At 43.5% G+C, this 21,313-nt stretch overlaps 1 protein-coding gene across 2 annotated transcripts in view; it reads right to left on the bottom strand.

The window, feature by feature from the left end:
* Window positions 1–21,313, bottom strand: part of PREP (prolyl endopeptidase) — an 821,567-nt gene that overhangs the window by 717,454 nt on the left and 82,800 nt on the right. For both annotated transcript variants that reach the window (XM_078648442.1, XM_078648443.1), the window contains exon 2: window positions 3,905–3,979. In XM_078648442.1, coding sequence (XP_078504568.1) covers window positions 3,905–3,979 — 75 coding nt within the window. The remainder of the gene's footprint in view (window positions 1–3,904; window positions 3,980–21,313) is intronic.

The following is a 21,313-nucleotide window of genomic DNA, read 5'->3' as shown; positions in this document are numbered from 1 at the left end:
AAATAAGTAATAGATATTAGCCAAGAGGATGGGTAAAAAGTGAATGGCAGCAAGAATGAAAGTGGGGGGTTTATAGGTGTCTGTCTATGCCGCAATGCACTACCTGAGACTTGTGTGATTGGAAGTACACGAGAAGAGCTCACAGTATCATGGCGACCATCCCAGCCCCACACTGGCTTATTACATATCTAAGTTCCTCCTCCAACACCCTGCCATATCATGGTAGCAAAGGTAAAGTACTACGACAAGGCCCCCATTGAACTGCATTGCCTTATCTTTCTATTGTGAGTATCCTGGTTTACCTCCCTGTCTGTATGTTTTTTCAGCAAGCATATTCCAGTCGTACAAGATATCCACTTTAAATGCCCGATATCTGCTCAGCTAGGGTTCTCTGGGAAGGTGGATGTATAGAAAGTTGTCAGATTGTGAGTATGCAACATATGTGTATGGTGACGATTTATGTCACAGTCTCAAGGTCTCCAACACCCCTGCCACTCCAATAGTCACAACTCTCGCACTTAAATAATCCTCTTTCTACACTTAATGTGCAGGATTTGATCCGTTAGGGCTCAAACCCATAATCCTGAATTGGCATGTCCACCTTCCACAGAGCATTATGCTAAGGCTTTGTAGTGATTGGAGCAGGGGCTAGGTTTTGGCCGATTAGGGACCTCCTGGAAGGGGCATGACTGATCCAACGTAAGGAACTGAGTCGTAAGCATGTGCTTCATGTGGAAAGATGCCATTTGACATGGCAACCTCATGCCCTACATCAGTACTGAATTACCGACTGCTACACTATTCTCAGTTCCAGCCTTCATTTAGAGATACTGACTTACTACTCTTCTATTTTTTGTTCTCCAATGGCTGCTCAAATATGCAGCTGCTGATTTGAGGGCTTTGGGCTTGCACAATAAACCAGCCTAGGCCAAAGCAACTAACCAACCCCACAACAGTTCTGATCAGCCAACAAAACATTGCTTCCCATTCAGGATTCCAGTGGCGGTAGACTGCAGTATGTGTGAGCTCAACCACCTCACCTCTTTTAACTTTATCCACCACAACGTGCCTAGTGCAGGCTAAGTAGTTCACTGCTTCAAAAGGCTCAATCATTCTGTACTATGCGCTATATGCATGTTAAGTAGCAAACAGGGATGACTTGCACTTGGAATGCAGCGCATAAAGTGACAAAATGCTCCTTATTCAGGAACTAAATATGTATATGCATCAGTAAAATGAGGAAGAATGCGACCAACCACTGAGGCATTTTTGACATGAGAAAGGTCTATGATCCTGTCGCTGGTTAGGAGATCAGAGTGCCAGCCCTAGCCAAGAATGATATGGTTACTGGAAGGGGAGTTTATCTAACTGATGTTAGATTCTGCAAAGGTTTACTGCTGATAGACAGCTGTGCAGAACTTTCCTTGTTCAGCTTAAAGGAAGGGGACCCCCCCTAACAAAGCCTAGCCCCATTCCTGCCTAGTATGTCTATTAGAGATACTTAGAGTTGTCTTATCTGCTTCTACAGCCTCAGCAAATATTTCCTGCAACCAATTAGCTTGAGACTCTCACATCATTATGTGCTTTATCCCTCCAACTTCCCTTTCCCAATTTGCTGTCCCTAATCTTTTTTTATTGTCTGACCGGATATTAAAATGCATCAAAAAAATGTAAGTCCTAATAAAATCAATAAAATCATAAAAGCAATAAAAGCAAAATATTATTAAAAAGAAACCTAAAAGCATCATCATGCACAGCCTTTACAATATTAAGTACTAAAACTACCACCCTGGTTCAATAATTTAGATCTTATAATCCCAGCTGCCTGCAAACACTTGGAGACAACTAAGACCACATTCAATCTAGTGTTTTGCAAATTCTTAAAGCATTGGTTCGACAGCCGAAGGCCTTCAATCACTCACGTTTGGAGACCAATCATTCAGGTTCCACGAAGCTTTTTACTCTGGGGTTCTTATGCAGGCATCTGTACAAGGATTCACGGTCTCCCTCCAGTCGCACATCCCACTTACCCATCTCTATATTCTTCATCCACCAATTGTTTCTCAGCGCTTTCTGACTGACCCACAGCTATAAATTCTTCCTGCTACAGCAATATTAATCCTAATGCACTGCAGATCCCTGTTAGGTCTGAGCTTATATCTATACGGGAGGAGTTTGATGAGAGTGTGTAGTGCTAGAGGCACTTCTATGGTTTGACGCCATGTGATGACTTTTGACTACCATGATTTTAACTGACTTTTGGGGTTTTATTTTACCCTTGCCTGAATGTACGCCTTGCATGTGCTTTATCCTTGAAGATTTCTCTTGTGTAATCTCGTAGTTGTAGCAAAGTGGGACCTGTCGCAGAGTAGAACAACTTGCCAAGAACAGAACATGTGGGATGTGCATTTGAAAGTATGAGAGAGATAGGTTTGGAATGTTTTTTGATCTAGAAGTGCAGTGTTATGAGCAGTGGTGCTTGAATGCGCGTTATGTTGTACATTGAGGGATGAAGTGTGTGATGCTATAGGAACTGGTGCCAAATGTGCATTGTGTTGTACATTGGGAAGTATTATGAAGTTCCTACTTTTGGCTTTGACATGCTCTCATGTCATCTGGAATTCTGCTCCTGTCTTGCTTGAGGTTTTTGCGCAGACAGGCAGGCCCCCAGAGTGCTCAAGTGGTTTGTATTATTCACGTTCAAGGTTGCTTTGTTTTCGGAGAGGAGATTGTTGAATGTACCGCCAGAGGCTTCCGTAAGCTTCGTTTAGATAAAGGCTGGAACATGTGATAATGCAGAGGGAACGTGGGAACTCCCTTTGCCTTTGGAATGCTTAAATGGAAGGTTGCCAATTCCTGTAAGTTTCCTTATCGCAGAGGGAAGGTCTCTCGGAAACTTCTAGTGTGTTTCGAGATTATAAAGCAGGGGCTTTTTGACTTGGAGACTGGGATTGCTTGAGCCTGAATGGTGGACGCCATCTTCAATGCAGCAGTTCCCGGTTTTGCTGAGCCTCTTGTACCCGGCAGTGTATCCCCCAGTCTGGAGTCCGCCAAGATGAAGTTTGCAGCCAGTGATTTCTCTTGTTTTTGATTTTGTGTGGCTGTTTGTATCCATATTCAGTTTTCAATGGCTATAACAGTCATTGTGATGCGTGACAGACAGTGTCCACCTTCAGTCTCCAGTGGCTATAATCATCTGAGGTGTTTTCTTTAAGTATTGACTTTGTGATGTGCAGGTGGGTCACAGTGCACATCCAAAGTAATCATTTGATGTATTTAGTGTATATATATTTCTGATTTCTTGCAGGACGTCCAGTATAACTTGCTTAGTCGTGTGTTTATTTTTATCCATGCATTTAACTGTTGCATTTGTCAAGTGTGTTATTATGGCGCATATATATTATATATATACACACACATTTGAATGTTGTTCATTTGACATGTGGGAAAGCCTTTCTCTTACAGAGCATTGCGTAAAAAAAGCCAAACCTTATTCTGAGAACAGTCTTTGATGTGTCTCATTTTATAAAGTGAAATACCTCTCCAGGGGTGTGATGTTGTGTGTATTGCTTCGTCGTGTTTGAGCCACCATGTGGTATTCTGTATTATCTGGGAGGGCGAAGTAAGGCAGGGTGGTACCAGCTATCAACATTTAGACACACAATGGGAATCTCGCCATAACTTATGGGGATCCTGACTTTCAAAAGAGATCCTTCCTAGTCAGACAGTGCAATACTACTTCACTTAGTTGATTTTCCCCGCTCCCCATCACATGTAATCTGCTTAGTGCCCCCCCCCACCTCACCCGACATACAAAAAACTACAGTTGTGTAACAAAAAGAGAATGTGCAGAAATATATGGGCATCAAAATAGTTTCTAATATAGTGCAAATATGCAGTTTACCTTTGTTTGTTCACTATCTGGGTCTTCAAGCCACTTGTAAGGATCTGCGATTTTACACCCATGGTAGTCTTCAATCTGCAAAACAAACTCATCATTATTTTCAAATCTAAAAATGTAGCAGTTCTCTCAGACTGAATGGAAAATAAAAAAGTTGTCACTGGGAACAGTTAGCTGCATGGAACTGTGTTGAAGTAAATCTGCCCTCCACTTGTCTCAAGTCATTCACTTTTTTGCTTTACATGAAGGCCTTGTCAAATAGTTATGAATCACACACTATCAAACACAACTTCCTCTAAGCTCTGAGCCAAGCAGATGGAGAAGAATAGCACTAGACAAGCAAGTGTTGTCGCGTGTGGTGCATGTAATCATATAAAATAGGCTATTTATTGTATCTGCCTACGTGGGAAGAGAAGGACGAGCAGGTCAGTGGCATGGAGGAGAATGAATGGCACATTCTGTGATACTATGAGTGAAGGGGGTTGGGGGTAAGTTGCCCCACTCTGCCAGCACTTGAAAAGAAGATGTGTGGGAGAGGAGAGTTGAGATAAGCCTGGGCTGGGGAGAGGGAATTATGCTTAAACACAATTCGCAAAAAACTCAAAGAAGAGGCACACACACACAGATCAGGCAAAGAGATAAACATACAGAAGATACTGTGCTAAGAGGCACAGAGAAATAGGAGGGGTACATGGGGTGTAGAGACACTGCCTCATTCTTTATTTAACAGCAATATGCTAGAAAGGCTGAGGCAGATAGGTGTTCAGGGGACGGCACTGGAGTGGATTGCCGCCTATCTCCACGACGTGGCAAACAAGTCCTTCTCCACCCGTACATCTCCTCTATGAAACAGCTCAGATGCGGAGTGCCCCAAGGCTCATCCTTAAGCCCTCTACTTTTTAATATCTACATGACTCCCCTGGCAGCCCTCATTGCTAGGAGAGGGGTTAAGGTGATATCCTACACGGATGACACCCAGTTGGTGTTCTCCTTTAAAGACCACTCTGTTAAAGATTTCGATTTTTTTAAAGTCTGTCTCAAAGAGATAGCAGGCTGGATGTACGGAAACTGCTTAAAATATGATGTAGATTAAACTGAGGTCTTATTTTTTAATCTAACTTCCACCCGCCTGCAAGCCTATGGTGGCCTGGGGAATTCGGGGCCCCACCTGTTCCTAAGGACTCGGTCAAAGACCTGGAAGTCAAGTGGGACAAAGACCTGACCCTTTCGGCTCAAATCCGGTAAGCCTCTGCTGCCTGTTTTGGGAAGATGAGAACCATCAAAACATTTCTGGACTTCCTACCGGAAGAAAGCCAAAAGACCATGGTTCATGCTCTTGTAACCTCTCACCTCGACTACGCCAACAGCCTTTACCTGGGCTTGCCTGGGTTCCTGATCAAAAGCCTGCAAATGGTGCACAACACAGCAGCTAGACTTATCCAGAAGGTCCCACCACACCAGGGCATCTCCCCACATCGTAGACAGCTCCATTGGCTCCCAGTTGCCAGGAGGATTGAAGACAAGGCCCTGACAATTGCCTTTCGCGCCTACCATGGCAGGGGCGCTGGCTACCTGAGGAAGAGACTTCGCCCCTACCGCCAAGAGCGGTCATTAAGATCCAACCTCCGTCACTAATAACCATCCCCTGCTTTTCCAAAGCCAGGCAGGGGTGTAGGTCTTTTTCGGTAGGGACTCACAAACTGTGGAATGACCTGCCTTATCACTTACACATGCTGAACTCGGTAAAGGATTTCAGAAAGAAGCTGAAAACTTGGCTCTCTAAGCAACGGGATTGACCACTCAGCTCTTCTACTCTGCTGTCTTCCACGTTAGCACAGAGACACCTCTTCTGAGGTAACTGTGCGCTCTATAAATGCTCTTTATTATTTTTTATTATTATTTGATAAAAATGTAAAGAACTCCATAGCAATAGCAGGATGCACTTTAGCACCACTGAAGCTGAAACTCCAGAGATAACTCTCAGCCAACAGGGATTTTCAAATGAACTTAACATCGAAAGGAGCAAAATCTGCATGTTAGAAACAACTTGTAGATGGTCCAAACCGCTAATTCTCTTCATGAAACTCACATCAGTAAGGAAAAACTACAATCAATCAATTTTGAGTTTGGAAAGCTTTTAACAAATTCAGCTTTTCCCCCTATGGCTGGCACCACCAAACCAATAATTCGCAAAACTCTGACCACTAGGGACTGATTCGATACAACTGCCATGGAGGATAGGATAACTCCCTGATCACAAGGTATCTAAAACAGACCTTCTACCTCAAAGATCCAGGACCATCAAACATCATAGCTAATTTCTCCCTTTAACTCCCTCATGGAGTAAACCCAGTAATACTTCCATTCAGCAAGGAATCTTCCCTGAACCCCTAAAAAAAGGTCAAATTACCCCACTGCTAAAAACAAAAACCCAACCTTGACCTAGAGGTGTTGTCCAACTACAGTCCGATTTCACATCTCCCAGGGCTAGGGATAACTATAGAAATATGTGCTTTCACTGAACTATCCAACTACATGAACTAGGAAAACATCCTCACTAATCATCAATCTGGTTTCAAAGTAGGAGATAGCAATGCAACAGTCACACTAAAAATCCTTGATGATGTCCAATGCTTGATGGGGATAACGTGTGCCTCAAGTAGTTCTGGACCTCACAGCGATGTTTAACACAAAGGACCATTGGAGCCTCCTCTCTCTTTTTGAACACCATTTCAGAGTGTGTGCGTCAATTCTAAGATGGCTTTCATCCTTCTTATACAATGTATCTCAATCAGTGAAGATTGAAGGAAAGATTACAGAACCTGCCACTATACCTTATGGGGCTCCACAAGCCCCCTTTTAGCACCAATTCATTTAAAACTTTATATGGAACCATTTAGTAATGTGTGCACAGGATCGAGAGGTTGCAATCCACCTATAAGTCAACAACAACCAAGTTTTCTTTAAAACTTCTTCTGTCCACCACATACTCTCAGTTCTATATTTAGACGCATACAGTTCTGGGTAGCTGAAAGCTTCCTCAAACTCAACCCATAAAAACGTATTTCTCCCAACTGCAAATACAGTCTTGATCTACCTATTATAAAGAAGATGACTTAATTATCCTCTTCACTTTCCATCTGTCACCTGTCTCTAAATTACTCTTGATCCATCTCTTTCTAGGTTCCCTTACATAAACAAAGTTACCAAAACAGTAAACTATCACCTACTAGTTCTTCAAAAAATCAAATGGTTATTATCTTCTAATCAACAGAAAACTGTAGCACATGTCCTGATGCCGTCACGAAATGCTGTGCTAGCTGGTGTACCCCAGCCCACATTTAACTCACTCAATACAAACCTAATCTCCACCAATAGGCTTTGCCCATCCATCAAGATATTTGAACTGATCACCCAGATTCTCACTGATCTACATAGGCCTCCAAGTGAGGGTAAAAGTTCATAATTAGGATGCCTAACCTACAAAACATTACTTCTCAACTCTTTTCCTGTCCATCTTCTGAAATTATCAGACGGCAAAGGAGGACTAAGAAGCATAAATAATCTACCACTCAAAAGCCCAACATCAGGACTACCCACACCTAAAGACTCACCTCTTTGGACTCTATGCAATTCAGAACTCAAAGCATAACTGAATCTAATTTCCCTTGCATTTGGCTAAGTGGGCTCACAACTTCAAGACTTCATAATTCAACCAATTCCAATTTGGTCATCTCCTTGCTTTATTTCTGTTCTTTAGTTTTATTTAGCCTACTCTAGGGCAGTGGTTCTTAATCTGTGATCTAGGGACCCCTGGGGGTCCAAGAAGCCTACCAAGGGGGTCTGCAACTTCTTAGACAATTAAATAAAATGAACAGATAAATAAATTGTATATAAATGCATAAGTAAGATGTAAAACTGAAAGTGCTAAAATATACTGTATATGTGAATGTGTATGAAATTGGAGGTTAAAAATGAACCCCTTGGGTGTGGCGGATGCGCGGGAGCAATCCGACGCAAAAGTGCTCATTTGCGTCGGATGGCTCCTGCGCGTCCGACAACATCGCACAGGAAATCCCTCTGGTGCGGGCGCCCGAGGGATTTCCTCCCCCCACCCCCCCAAACAGCCTTGGGAGCTGAGGAAGAGCTTGCCCAGCTCCCGAGTCAGCTCAGTTTTTTCAGTGAAATGCCGATCAGCGTGCACGTCGAGCTGACACCATTTAAGTGAAAGTGAAACTGAAATGAGCCCATCGGCTCATTTCAGTTTCACTGCCTCGTTGCTCAGGGTGCTAGCTCAGCCCCCTGAGCACCGAGGCAGATAGAAGGGGTGTCATTGGAAAGGGCAGAATCTCCCTCTCTAGTGGATCCCTGCTTGGGTATCGCCTTAGGAGGGCGATCCCCAAGCAGGGATCCACCACTAGACACCAGCGAGGGGGGAGGGGACCCTTGGACTAGGGCCTCTGCCCCCTCCTTTGGTGCCAGGCTCAGCGGCCATCTAGGTAAATCTACCAAACCCAAACATTTCTGAAAACTAAACACCAAGGGGAGTCCAGGAAGGTGTGTCTTGCGAGGATCTTCCTACATTGTTCTACCCAGAATCCCCAGCAAACCTCAAATTTAGCTAAAAAAGAAAAAAATAGTTTTTTTGTTGTGTGGGGAAGTTGTAGGATCACTGGTCCGCAACAAATTTTGTACCACCCAGTGTTCCTCCAGGTCCCCCGATAAAAATGGAACCGCACTTGTGTGGGTAGGCAGAGTGCCTAATGCCCAGGGATATGCAGTATGTTTTGGGGTGTTGCCTGTCGCAAGCACTAGGCCTACCCATACAAGTGAGGTACCATTTTTATCTGAAGACTTGGAGGAATGCTGGTTGGGTTAGAGTTTGTGGCTTCCCACAGATTCCAGAACTTTCCTAGAAATGTGAGGAAAATTTTATTTTTTGACAAAGTTTAAGGTTTGCAAGGGATCCTGGGTATCAGAACCTGGTGAGAGCCACACAAGTCATCCCAAACTGGATTCCTCAGGATGTCTAGATTTAAAAAAATGTACAGGTTTGCTAGGTTTCCCCATGTGCCGGCTGAGCTAGGGTGCAAAATCTAGAGCTAGGCACATTGCAAATAAAGTGTTCGTTCTCACTAGAAAAATGCGATATGTCCATGTTACGTTTAGGGCCATTTCATGTCGCAGGCACTAGGCCTACCCACACAAGTGAGGTACCATTTTTATCGGGAGACTTAGAGGAACACAGAATTGTAGAACACGTTTTATTACCTATTGACTTTCTATGCATTTCTGCCTTCCAAATGTTAAGACAATGTGTAAAAAAGAAGTCACTTTGAAAAATGTCCTCTAATTCACTTGCTAGTATGGGTACCCACAATTTTGGAGATGTGCAAATAACTACTGCTTCTAAACTCTATATTTTGTTAACATTTCGGAAATACATAGGTGTCCTTGATAACTATTTTTCTCTCTTTTTAATTTTTACCAAATGAATTGCTATATACCCCGTGCACAACGAAAACCCATTGCAAGGCTCAGGTCAGTTATTGGCTCTGTGTACCTCGGGCTCTTGGTGAACCTACAAGTCCTATATATCCCCACAACCGGAAGGGTCCAGCGGACATAACAGTATATTGCTTTAAAAAATCTGTCATAGTTAGAAAAAGTTACAGGTGAAAACCTTGGCACAAACAGCTGGGTTTTTTTCCTTCTCAATTTCAATATGTTTTTATTTTAACGATTAGCTTCCATAGGAAATCCTTGAAGGATATACACAAATAACCCCTTCCTAAATTCAGAATTTTGCCTATTCTTCTGAGATGTATAGCTTTCCGGGATCCATTATTGCTTTCACACCCATTTCTACAATCAACTGGAAGGAGGTTGAAAGCACAAAATAATTTTAAAAAAAGGTTATGTCCCAGTAAAAATACCAAGGCTGTGTAGAATAGTTTGATTTTCTGACAAAAGTCTGCCTGTCCCTGAACGCTGGGAAGATGGTGATTTCAGCACCACAAACCCTTTGATGATACCATTTGCAGTGAAAAAAACAGACGATTTCTTCTGCAGCACTTTTCCCCCCATTAAAAAGAAATATATATATATATATTGCTGTATTTTGGCTAATTTCTGGGTCCCCTCCAGGGGCATCCACAAACCCTGGGTACCTTTGGAATCCTCAAGATATTGGAAGAAAAAAACACACATTTGGTGTGGAAAACTGATGTGGACAAAATGTTACAGGGGGCTATGGGCAAACTACCCCAAATAGCCAAGAAAAGGCTGGGGGGGGGGGGGGGGGGGGGGGGGGGAGGGGTCTAGCAGCGCAGTTAATATCCTCTGATTGATTCACGGGGGCAACGCTGTTCTACCATCACTTTATTACTCTCCCCTGAGGCGGAAGCCGGGGGCTCTCTCAGCGATCTTGCTGTCTTTATTTTAATCGTTTTTCACACTGTGACCTGAAATTTTAAATTCGTCGCTGTCCGCAAGTAGATTACTTACTTGGCAGGACTTTTAGTCATTGTCAGTATTATTTGCCTGGAAACTGCCTCGTGATTCGTGCGCAGCCGAGTAGGAGCTGGCGCAGTGAAAATAAAAGTAGGACTTACCGACACTGACAGCCGCCATATTGAGTGGGGTAAGGGACCTACACTCTAGCTGCAGGACGCCTCCCACTCTCCCACAGTATTTAAACTTTGCCAGGTGTAACAGCGCGCTGATTGCTATCACGCTGTTCTACCATCACTTTATTACTCTCCCCTGAGGCGGAAGCCGGGGGCTCTCTCAGCGATCTTGCTGTCTTTATTTTAATCATTTTTCACACTGTGACCTGAAATTTGAAATTCGTCGCTGTCCGCAAGTAGATTACTTACTTGGCAGGACTTTTAGTCATTGTCAGTATTATTTGCCTGGAAACTGCCTCGTGATTCCTGCGCAGCCGAGTAGGAGCTGGCGCAGTGAAAATAAAAGTAGGACTTACCGACACTGACAGCCGCCATATTGAGTGGGGTAAGGGACCTACACTCTAGCTGCAGGACGCCTCCCACTCTTCCAAAAGGTCCATAAATTGATGATGTCATCTCGTCCGCGCAGCGGGCGCGGCGGCGCGCCAAAGGCAAGCCCGTCTGCGCCCGTCCGCGACCGGACGGGACCAGGGGCCACGACCCCTGTTCATTTACCTGGTCTTCACATAAGATATAATTCTAACGACCTGCTTGCTTTGAGACCCTCGGGAAAAAAGGAATGTGATCATTTACATCATCCTTTAAATCTTCCTTCCCAGTGCCGACATTGTCATCTTTTCCCAAGAGGTATTATGACAACTGAGCATCAGAAACCTTTTAAAATGTTTCTCTTAAATTGCAGATCGCTGCCCAAGCATCAAACTGAAATTTCCCTACTGCTCGAAGAGCTCAATCCGGATGTAGTCTTTTTTACGGAGACGTGGTTAACCGCGTCGTCTGTACCTGACCTTGTCCAAGCATTACCACAGGGATATCAAATAGCTAGAACAGACCGTACCTCAGGAAAGGGAGGAGGCTTAGCCATAGTGTTTAAAGATAATTACACCTGCCGATGCAATTCCACCTCTATTCTGGACTGCGAAAGCGTGTCGTTCAGCCTGGAACTATCACCAAACATACATTTTGCTGGAGTTCTGGCTTACCGCCCTCCTGGCTCGGTCAGACAGTTTCTAGACTCTGCGCCTTCAACAATTGCAGATTTGGCCATTACATCGGCCAATTTTACGTTGTTGGGCGATTTAAACATGCATTTCGAAGATACTGCTGACCATGCTGCCCAAGAATTAATTGCCGGCTTATCTGCACTACAGCTGATCCAACTTGTCTCCTCTCCCACACATATGAAAGGACATCTACTGGACCCGGTATTCAGTAATTGCCCAGGTCTAGTGATAGAGCCCTCTATTACCCTCCCGTGGACAGATCATCAACTCATCCCGCTAACTTGGTGTATCCCTAAATTGCCTGCTCTTTTGACAGGATCACGGGAGGCTCGAGACTGGCCTAAACTATCAACTGATGAGTGGGTTCGTGAACTCCAAGCCACAATCCCTCCGATCAATACAGATCCCACAGTAGCTAATGATACTTTCAATAGTTGGATAACTCAGTCACTTGACACTATTCTCCCAGTAAAAAAATCGCGGACTAAAAGATCCAGAATGTCAGCCCCCTGGTACACTATGGAACTTAGGGAGATCAAACGCAAGTGCAAGAGGCTGGAGAGAGAATGGCGTTTGGGCTACGCAGATCTTGACAAAGCTGTATATAGAAAATCCATTAGGGATTACAAGCTAGCGATTAAGAAAGCTCAGTCCCAGCACTATACACAACAGATTAAGGATGCTAGGTCCAATTCGAAGGAAATATATAGGATAATAAAAAGTCTCACTGTCCTGCCCCAGCCTCCCGTAAACAGCGACGATTTAGAAGTCCGCTGTAATGAGCTGGCAGATTATTTCTTTTATAAAATAGATTGTATTTACTCTACCTTTCCAGCCATTCAATCAAAAAATTCAATAGCCGCTCCTGGCCACCTCAGATATGATGTGACAGATAATATATCACCAGTGCTGGAGAATTTTCCTTTGCTGCAGTCGGACCTATTATTCATTCTAATAACCCAGGTAAAATCGGGCTCCCCCGGCGATCCGGCCCCTCCTAGTTTTTTAAGAACTGTTAGTGAGGCCATCCTTCCGGTTATGCTGAAGGTACTCAATGCCTCAATTTCCACCAATACAGTCCCCTCTAAGTGGAAAGAAGCCAGGGTGAAGGCACTTATTAACACCTTAGGAGCTAGTAAACAAACCTCCCCAGTGCTGCGCTGTCCATTATCCAGTGCTGAACTGGACGTCCAGCGGTCGCACGCAGCACTGGGGAGGTAGTGCCCGTGACGACCGTTGGCCGACGGCAGCACCTAAAGGGTTAAGAAGCCTAATATGAGCATCAACAATTTCAGCAACTATCGCCCAATCTCTCTGCTCCCCTGGGCCAGCAAGATACTGGAAAAATATATCAACAGCCTTCTGACCACTTTCTTGGAGGATAACAGTCTCCTTGATCCCTCGCAGACTGGCTTCCGCCCCAAGCATGGGACGGAGTCGGCTCTGTTGGCGGTCCTGGAGGAAACAAGGGGCATCTTGGATCGGGGAGGATCGGTGGCAGTCATCCTCCTCGATCTGAGTGCCGCCTTCGATACTGTAAATCATACAATCTTGTTACAGCGCCTCCGGGAGATTGGGATACAAGGAGGAGCGCTGGAGTGGATTCGCTCATTTCTATCCAGCAGGAAATTCCAGGTCTTTGAGGGAGCGACTATTTCTACAAGCAGGCCCTTGGACTGTGGAGTCCCACAGGGGTCCTCATTAAGCCCGACGTTATTTAACGTCTACATGAGACCGCTGGCTGGGGTCGTCCGTCCGTATGGTATTAAGATCGTGACCTACGCGGACGACACCCAGCTGGTGGTTTCTCTCACGCGGGCTGGAGACCCTGTGGACACAGCAGACCTGATGGGATGCCTGAGCGAGGTTAGTAGGTGGATGACCCTGTCTTGTCTCAAACTTAATGGGGACAAGACAGAGGTCATGATGTTGGGACATCTAGCTCCATCTACAATTGACCAGATCTGGCCAGCTTGCCTAGGCACTCCCCCAGTCCCCAGGGATGCCATCAAGAGCCTGGGTGTCTGGTTGGATAAGTCCCTGACGTTTGACCATCAGGCTGTTGTACTATCTGCCACCTGTTTTGGCCTCATTAGAATGTTGAACAAGATCCTTCCGTTGTTACCTTTTGAGGCAAGACAAATTGTGGTCCAAGGACTAATCCTCTCGAGGTTGGACTTTGGAAATGCGCTCTATCTTGGGGCTCCAGATTTTACATTATAAAAGCTACAAGTAATTCAAAACTGTGCGGCTCGGACTTTGCTCCAAATCCCTGGGAGGACCTCTGTAAAAGCTGGACTGATAAGATTACACTGGCTTCCGGTGAAGGACAGGATCAGTTTCAGATCTCTCTGTCTTGCCCACCAATCTTTCTGGGAAACTGGTCCATTAATTAGTCGCCCTTTAATTACTCCCTACTTACCCAGCAGACAGCTTAGGTCCACTAACGCTCTACTTGCCGCTGTGCCAAAGATCAAACGGTCCAGATCAAGTTGTGGAACAGTTTGCCTTTTTACCTAAGGTCCAATTCGGACCTCACCTCTTTTAGGAAGCAACTGAAAACGTTTTTGTTCAATAAATAGCTTTTTCCTCTTTTTTGAATTTAAGCCCCACTGAGATCACTTGTTAGCATTCAGCGCTAGGACGCCTCCGGGCAACTATCTGCGCTTTAAAAAACCCATTTTCATTTCATTTCATTTCATCACATCAAACAGAGTATAGTATGGGTGATTATTCGGCCTAGATTGAATTTAGAGAAGCTTCACTCTTTTATATTGGTTTTCGAATTAAGTAAAATATTTTATAACTTGTGCATTTGTTTGACGAATGTTTGTTTCTGTATTTTTTGGGTATTCTTTTGCTGATAAAAAAAAAATCAAAAATAGTTAAGCCCCTGGGGCTCCAGTTTCCAGTAATGGCTCAGTGGGGGTCCCGAGATTCTAATAATGATGCATTGGGGGTCCCTGGGTTCCAGTATTGGTTAATTGGGTGTCCACAGAAGTCAAAAGGTTAAGAACCACTGCTCTAAGCTATAGATACTTATCCTTGCTGCCCTTGTAACTCTGCACACTAATCCCCATTGCCAATTCTCCTTTTTTTTACTATGCTTGAGTGATCTACCTCTCTTACATGCCGAAATTTCTAGCCTCGCCCCTTTTTTAGCTTAGGGCTCTGAAACTCTCTCTGATCTAGCTCTACCACATATGTTTCTCTTTCTGCATTTTTCTATTCTTTGGAAATTATTTCAGTGTACTATAATAATTTCCTAAATTCAATGTGTTCCTCAATGTTATTGTTGCAGTGGAAGCACCACACACTTCCTGGTGCTTGACTGCTATATAAAACTGTTAAATAAAATGATAGACACAAGAGAGGTAAAGAATTGTGAAAGAGGCACTAAAGCACAAAAAGGTGACCAAACCACAAGGACAGAGCGTATATGCAAGATACAGAAAATACAGAGAGGTACAGTGTAGGAATAATCAGATAAATGATATCTCACATGATGAAGAACAACAGAATGAACATCACGGATCTGGCTAGGCTTTGCCTTTTAACAATGGACAAAGTATCACTTAACAGATATTTCCAAAAAGTAGACAATCAGTAACTTTCAGTCATAAATCCTTCTAACAAGTATACTTATGTCAAGTGCATTATCCACTTAAGCAAGCACACTACAATTATAGCGAATGCAACACTTCCCTTCATATGTAAAATTTTACAAAACTATACACAAAACACACCTTATTACATAGAACTTTTTCTCTATAAAAATCACTCTTTAATAGCTTTGTCAATAACTGTTTGCTGTGGCCGCTTTCGTAACAAAAACCTAGGGTGTTCCTCATACTCAAAAGGACTGCATTACGTAGTTCAGAGTTAATGCCTGCAACTTTCTTAAAGGGATCTCGGGGTATAGTGGTAAATGATGCTCACAAAACTAAAAATAACCTAATGTGGTTGATTTCAATAGAATACGGCCCACTGGTGAGGAGCAGGAGCACAAAACGCCTCCTCTACAACTCAGATCCGCTTCAAACTGCCTCCTACACTTACAAAAAAGCGATCCGCTTGAGGAAAGCTGACTTCTATGAAGCTGCTATCTCGGAGGCGGTCAACCCGCAGAAAGAAGTATTCAAAATCCTGAATGATCTTCGAACAGTGAAAGGACCAAATCCGACCTTTAATATAAAGGATTGTCAAGACTTTCAGGCCTTCTTTATGAATAAGATAAAGGACCTGATGGTAGAGATCAGGCAGACCCCACACTTTCATTGCTCTATTGAGCCTCCCCTTATCTCCCCGAGGCCAATTTTGGGCTCCCTGACAGGCTGCCAGCCCTTACAAAGGAGTCTCTATTCACTATAATGAACCGGGTGAAATCAGGATCCCCAGCAGACCCCTGTCCGCCCAAGATCTTCAAACTGGGTTGGTCTGGTATGGAGGACAAAGTCCTCACCCTGTTGAACCGCTCCTTAGAAGAGGGACTTGTCCCCTCTAACTGTAAGGAAGCACTGGTGGTCCCCCTCCTAAAGAAACCTGGTGCCGATCCTAAAAACTTAAAGAACTTTAGGCCAATCTCCCAGCTACCTTTTCTTGCTAAAATCCTGGAGCAACATGTTTTGCACTCTCTCACACACTTCGTAGAAAGCAATCATCTTCTTGAGTCTAATCAGGCAGGTTTCAGAGCTCATCACAGCACAGAATTGGTGATGCTCTCCGTGCTGGATGACCTGAGACTGAAGGCTGACAAAAAAAATCCATGTGCCCTGGTCTTTCTGGACTTATCCGCGGCATTTGATACCGTGAATCACTGCCAACTTCTGTCGCGGGTTGAGGACCTAGGGATTCAGGGTACAGTCCTGGCCTGGTTGACCTCCTTTCTTAAAGATCGCTTACAACGAGTCCAACTGTCTGACCTCATGTCAAATCCAGCTAAGTTGACATGTGGAGTGCCCCAGGTTTCAGCCCTCTCGCCCTTGCTTTTTAATATATATCTTCAGCCGTTGATTGCAGCCCTGAACAAGATGGACTGCAGGGTATACAATTACGCCGACGATACACAAATTCTGATCCAGATCGAACACTCACCTGCGGCCTATTTCAGAATGCAGGACATTCTCAAAATTACGATTAACTGGATGTCAGACAATTCTTTGAAAATCAACCCGGACAAAACGGAAGTCCTGGCAGTTACCACAGCAGCCAACCCATGGAGTGATCTGTTCTGGCCAGCTGAGTTAGGGCCATGTCCAGTACCAGCAGCAGCCGTAAAGAGCCTAGGAGTCAAAATTGATGCCCTGTTATCCATGACTCAGCAGGTGTCGGCAGTGGTAGGCACCTGTGTTAGTCTACTACGCCAGCTCCGGAAACTATACCTATAGCTGTCCGTTCCCACCCTTAGGCTGGCTGTTTCCGCTCTGGTTCTGGCGCGGCTGGATTATGGTAACTCCTTATATTTGGGTCTACCAAATAACCTTCTAGCCAGACTCCAGGTAGTAATGAATGATGCGGCCAGGCTTATTTTTAATAAGCCAAGGCGTACTAGGGCAACGCCCTTACTTCAGGACCTACACTGGCTGCCAATTGCTCAAAGAGCTAAATTCAAGAGGCTTTGTATAGCACATAAAGCCGTCCATGGTTCAGCCCCGACCTACATCAAGGATCGGCTGACTAAATATACACCAAACAGGACCCTTCGGTCCACTGAGGCGTGCAACTTGATGTGCCATAGGTTCAACCTGGTATCCAAGGGTGGCCGTGCCTTTTCAAGGACGGTCCCCCGAGCATGGAATCTTCTCCCAGCTAAACTGAGGAAAGAAACTAATCTTCTTCTCTTCAGGAAGACGGTGCTCTTCTTGGAAGCATAGGGGCCACTGTAGTGGGTGGTGTGGTGTTCCTACCGGTGTTGTGTGTCCACTGTTAGCGCTTAGATACCTCGGGGTGATAAGGCGCTTTACAAATTTATAATAACATAACATAACATAACACCAAGATTCTACATATTTCTTCACAGTACCCATTGACCCATCCCTATTACATGTATACATTCTACTTGCTCAGTACACAAGGTAACTGCGTAATGAGAACTATACAACATGCACCCCCCTTTTTTTTTATTTAATAAAACAAGTCAAACATATCCAGTAAAGGCAAAACACAAAAAACTAAAACAGACAAAAGCCAATTTCTAAAACATGCCATTATGTAGTCATCCAATGTTTTTAGGTAACTTGATAATTCTTTTCGGCTGGACTCTTTCTTTTATCTCACCAACTTTATCATGGAGAGATGGCACGCAAAAAGACACTTTGCTGCCAACCGCAGTGCCTGTCAGTAGTACACACACCGCTGCCAACCGCAGAGTCTGTCAGTGGTCACCCATACTTTCTGAAGAACTCTCCCCATGTTCTGTGCTTTCTTCAAGATCACAACTACACACTCTCTCCATGGACTTCATTGTGCCCTCATAGACAACAGGGACTCTCTCATCCACCACATCACCAAAATCTGGATAATTCATGCTTAAATCTTTGAAAAGTTTTTCCTGTCAAGTTTACAGGACTACCATGGAACTCTTGTTCCACCACCCTCTTCTGCACAACAACACTGTACTGTTTGACACTTTTTCCACTCGCACTGGTTTAGAAAATGTCAACAAACTTTTACGACTCACATCTGGTTTCGATATGCATACTCAATCAGCCACCTGAACATGTTTTGACCTAACTCGATGTATTGTGTCATGGTACTCTTTGTTCATGACTTGAAATTTCCTCAAGTTTTGTTTCACTCCTTGTACTACTTCTCCAAATTCATCCCTCCTAACCTTATGGTCATGAAGGTTAGGAGTAAAAGTCATGCAACCTTATCTGCCTCTCATTAGAAAATACAGAGTAACCCCTGTCGCTGAATGAGGTATCTTGTGATAAGACCACAACTTTTCTTTAAGAAAAGTCGTCGCATCTTTGTAATTAGCCAATGCTGCTTGAATGCCTTCTTTTAAAAATCTGTTGGCCCTTTCTACTTGACCATGTGAATTAGGTCAATACTATTGCCCCTTTCCACTTTGATGCCACACTCTTGTAGGAAACATACCATTTTTGATTACACAAACTGCACACCATTATCCGATATTAAGACTTTAGGATATTCTTCGACCTGAAACACATTCTTCAGAAATTTAGTCAATGCATTTGTATTAGGACCTCTCACAAAAGTACGATATGTCTGCTTTAAAAAATTGTCGACAAGTATTATCAAAAATCTCTTCTTACACCTCAAAACATTATACGGACCAGCAAAATCAATAGAAATATTTTCCCAAAGGACTTGCAAAATCAATTGGATTTTGGCTGGCTCACAATATTGCTTCCAATACTTCTCAGAATTAACACAAACTGGACATGCATCGATGAAGCACTCAATATTAGCATCCATGCCTGGCCACCAATAATATTGTTTAAGCACCTCTTATTACCTGAAATCCCAGAATGTCCATGGTGTGCTGTTTCTATGAACTTGAGCCTAAGTCCCCTAGGAGGGATAAAAAGATCATGCCTCAATAATATGCCATTTTCCAAACTAAACTCATTAGAAACCTGGGGAAAACTCTGGATACTAGAATCAAGATACCTACTAGGTGACCTTCCTTTAACCATATATTGTTTCACCTTTGTCAATTGGTCATCTTCTTCCAACATCTTCAACCAAAATTGCAACTGTTCCACCAAGCACTCAAATTATTAATCACAGTCCACAATTTGAATTCTCTGTTGTTCTTCAAAATGTCTTTTCTTTATTCTTTGTTCTTCTTTTTCCAAAATAAACTTTCAAAACAGCCAACACGTGTTTCGTCTTAGTCAGTCTTTGACATACAGACTTCTTCAGGGCCCTATGAGGTCCAATTTAATTCTATACGATGGGTGCTCTCCACAAAATTCCAAATCAGCGTATAATCTCGGTCCATAATTCGTGTGTCAGGCGTGGGCCCACGCCTGACACACAAATTATGGACCGAGATTAATACCTACTGCGGGGTTCCCGATATGAATATTTTACAGAAAAACGTACCTGAAGGACATACATCTGATTAGTATTGCTGAAAGTAGAATTCGTGCTACAAGACTAAGTATTTTAAGGATAAGCTATACGCTGATTGGGAATTTTGTGGAGAGGACCCATCGTATAGAATTAAATTGGACCTCATAGGGCCCTGAAGAAGTCTGTATGTCAAAGACTGACTAAGACGAAACACGTGTTGGCTGTTTTGAAAGTTTATTTTGGAAAAAGAAGAACAAAGAATAAAGAAAAGAAATTTTGAAGAACAACAGAGAATTCAAATTGTGGACTGTGATTAATAATTTGAGTGCTTGGTGGAACAGTTGCAATTTTGGTCGAACAACCCTTGTGGTTTTTTTGGAGTCGTGGCAACAGACTCTAGTCTACCTTGAGCACCAACCATACTGAGTGGACTTACTTTCCTAAACTTGCTGTGCGCTCCCTTGAACTGTTGCCATTGTTGAATATAACATCTTCAATCACTCAGACTCTGAAACAATACCATTAGACCTGTCCAGAACATCCACTACAGCAACGACATTCATGATGATCAAAAACCGACTCCCTCTTATCCACTTCCTGAGAAAACCTGGATAAACAATCTGCTGCCCCATTTTTACCTCCAGAAACATGCTGTATCTCAAAATTAAATTCCTGCAGTCAAGCAAGAGGTCTCACCAACCTAGAGGAAGCCTTTCACACTCTCACTCCATCCATCATGTATACCAGAGGCTTATGGTCAGTGACTAACACAAACGACCTTCCCCACAAAAAGCTTTAAAAATGTTCCACAGCTCACACACAGGCTAAAGCCTCCCTCTCGCTCTATGGAGCTGTAGTGTAGTATAGTTCTGCACCTCGTAGTGCACGGGAGATGAAGGATATCACTCTTTCCTTGTCACTATTTGACAGCATACAGCTCCTACTCCCATGGAACTGGCATCTACCGTTACATAGGAGTTGCCCTGTGGATCAAATATGCTAAGACCAGGAGGCTGAGCAATTAAAATCTTTACTTTTTGAAATGATTCAAAATGCACTTTCTTCCAAACAAAAGACACTTCTTTCTTGAGCAACTGCTGTAACGGTTCCACAAATATGGCATATCCTTTTACAAACCTCGCATAGTTCTCTCCTAATCCTAGGAAAGATCTCAAGGAATCCTTGTCATTATCATAAAGTTTAATAGCATTGTCAATAACACTGACCAGGTTTGCTTTACGATGAATACCTTCACACGTAATTCTATGTCCCAAGTAGTCAATATTTGCAACCATACATTCATAATTATCTGTTCTTACAATCGCCCATCTGCTTTCTAAAGCACGAAGCACACACTTCAACGCTTTCTCATGCTCTCCAGTTGTCCTAGCAAAAATCAGTATGTTGTCTTGGAAGGCTTGCACCCGTCTCAAATCCTGAGAGATCTCTGAGCTTTTGAAAAAAACTGGCTACCGAGGTCAACCCAAACAGCAATCTTTTAACTCTGTAAAGCCCATAAGGAGTCGCAAAAGCTGTGAAATCTTTAGATTCCTCTTCCAAACTTACTTGATGATATGCTGGCCTGAGATCAATCACTAAAAAATAATTTGCTCCATTTACTGAAAGCAATGCTTGTATTCTGGGCAACAGGTGACTGTCGACAACAATTTTTT

Source organism: Lissotriton helveticus, chromosome 6 (genome assembly GCF_964261635.1).
Source record: "Lissotriton helveticus chromosome 6, aLisHel1.1, whole genome shotgun sequence".
Lineage (NCBI taxonomy): Eukaryota > Metazoa > Chordata > Amphibia > Caudata > Salamandridae > Lissotriton > Lissotriton helveticus.
This window is presented reverse-complemented; position numbering and strand designations above follow the sequence as displayed.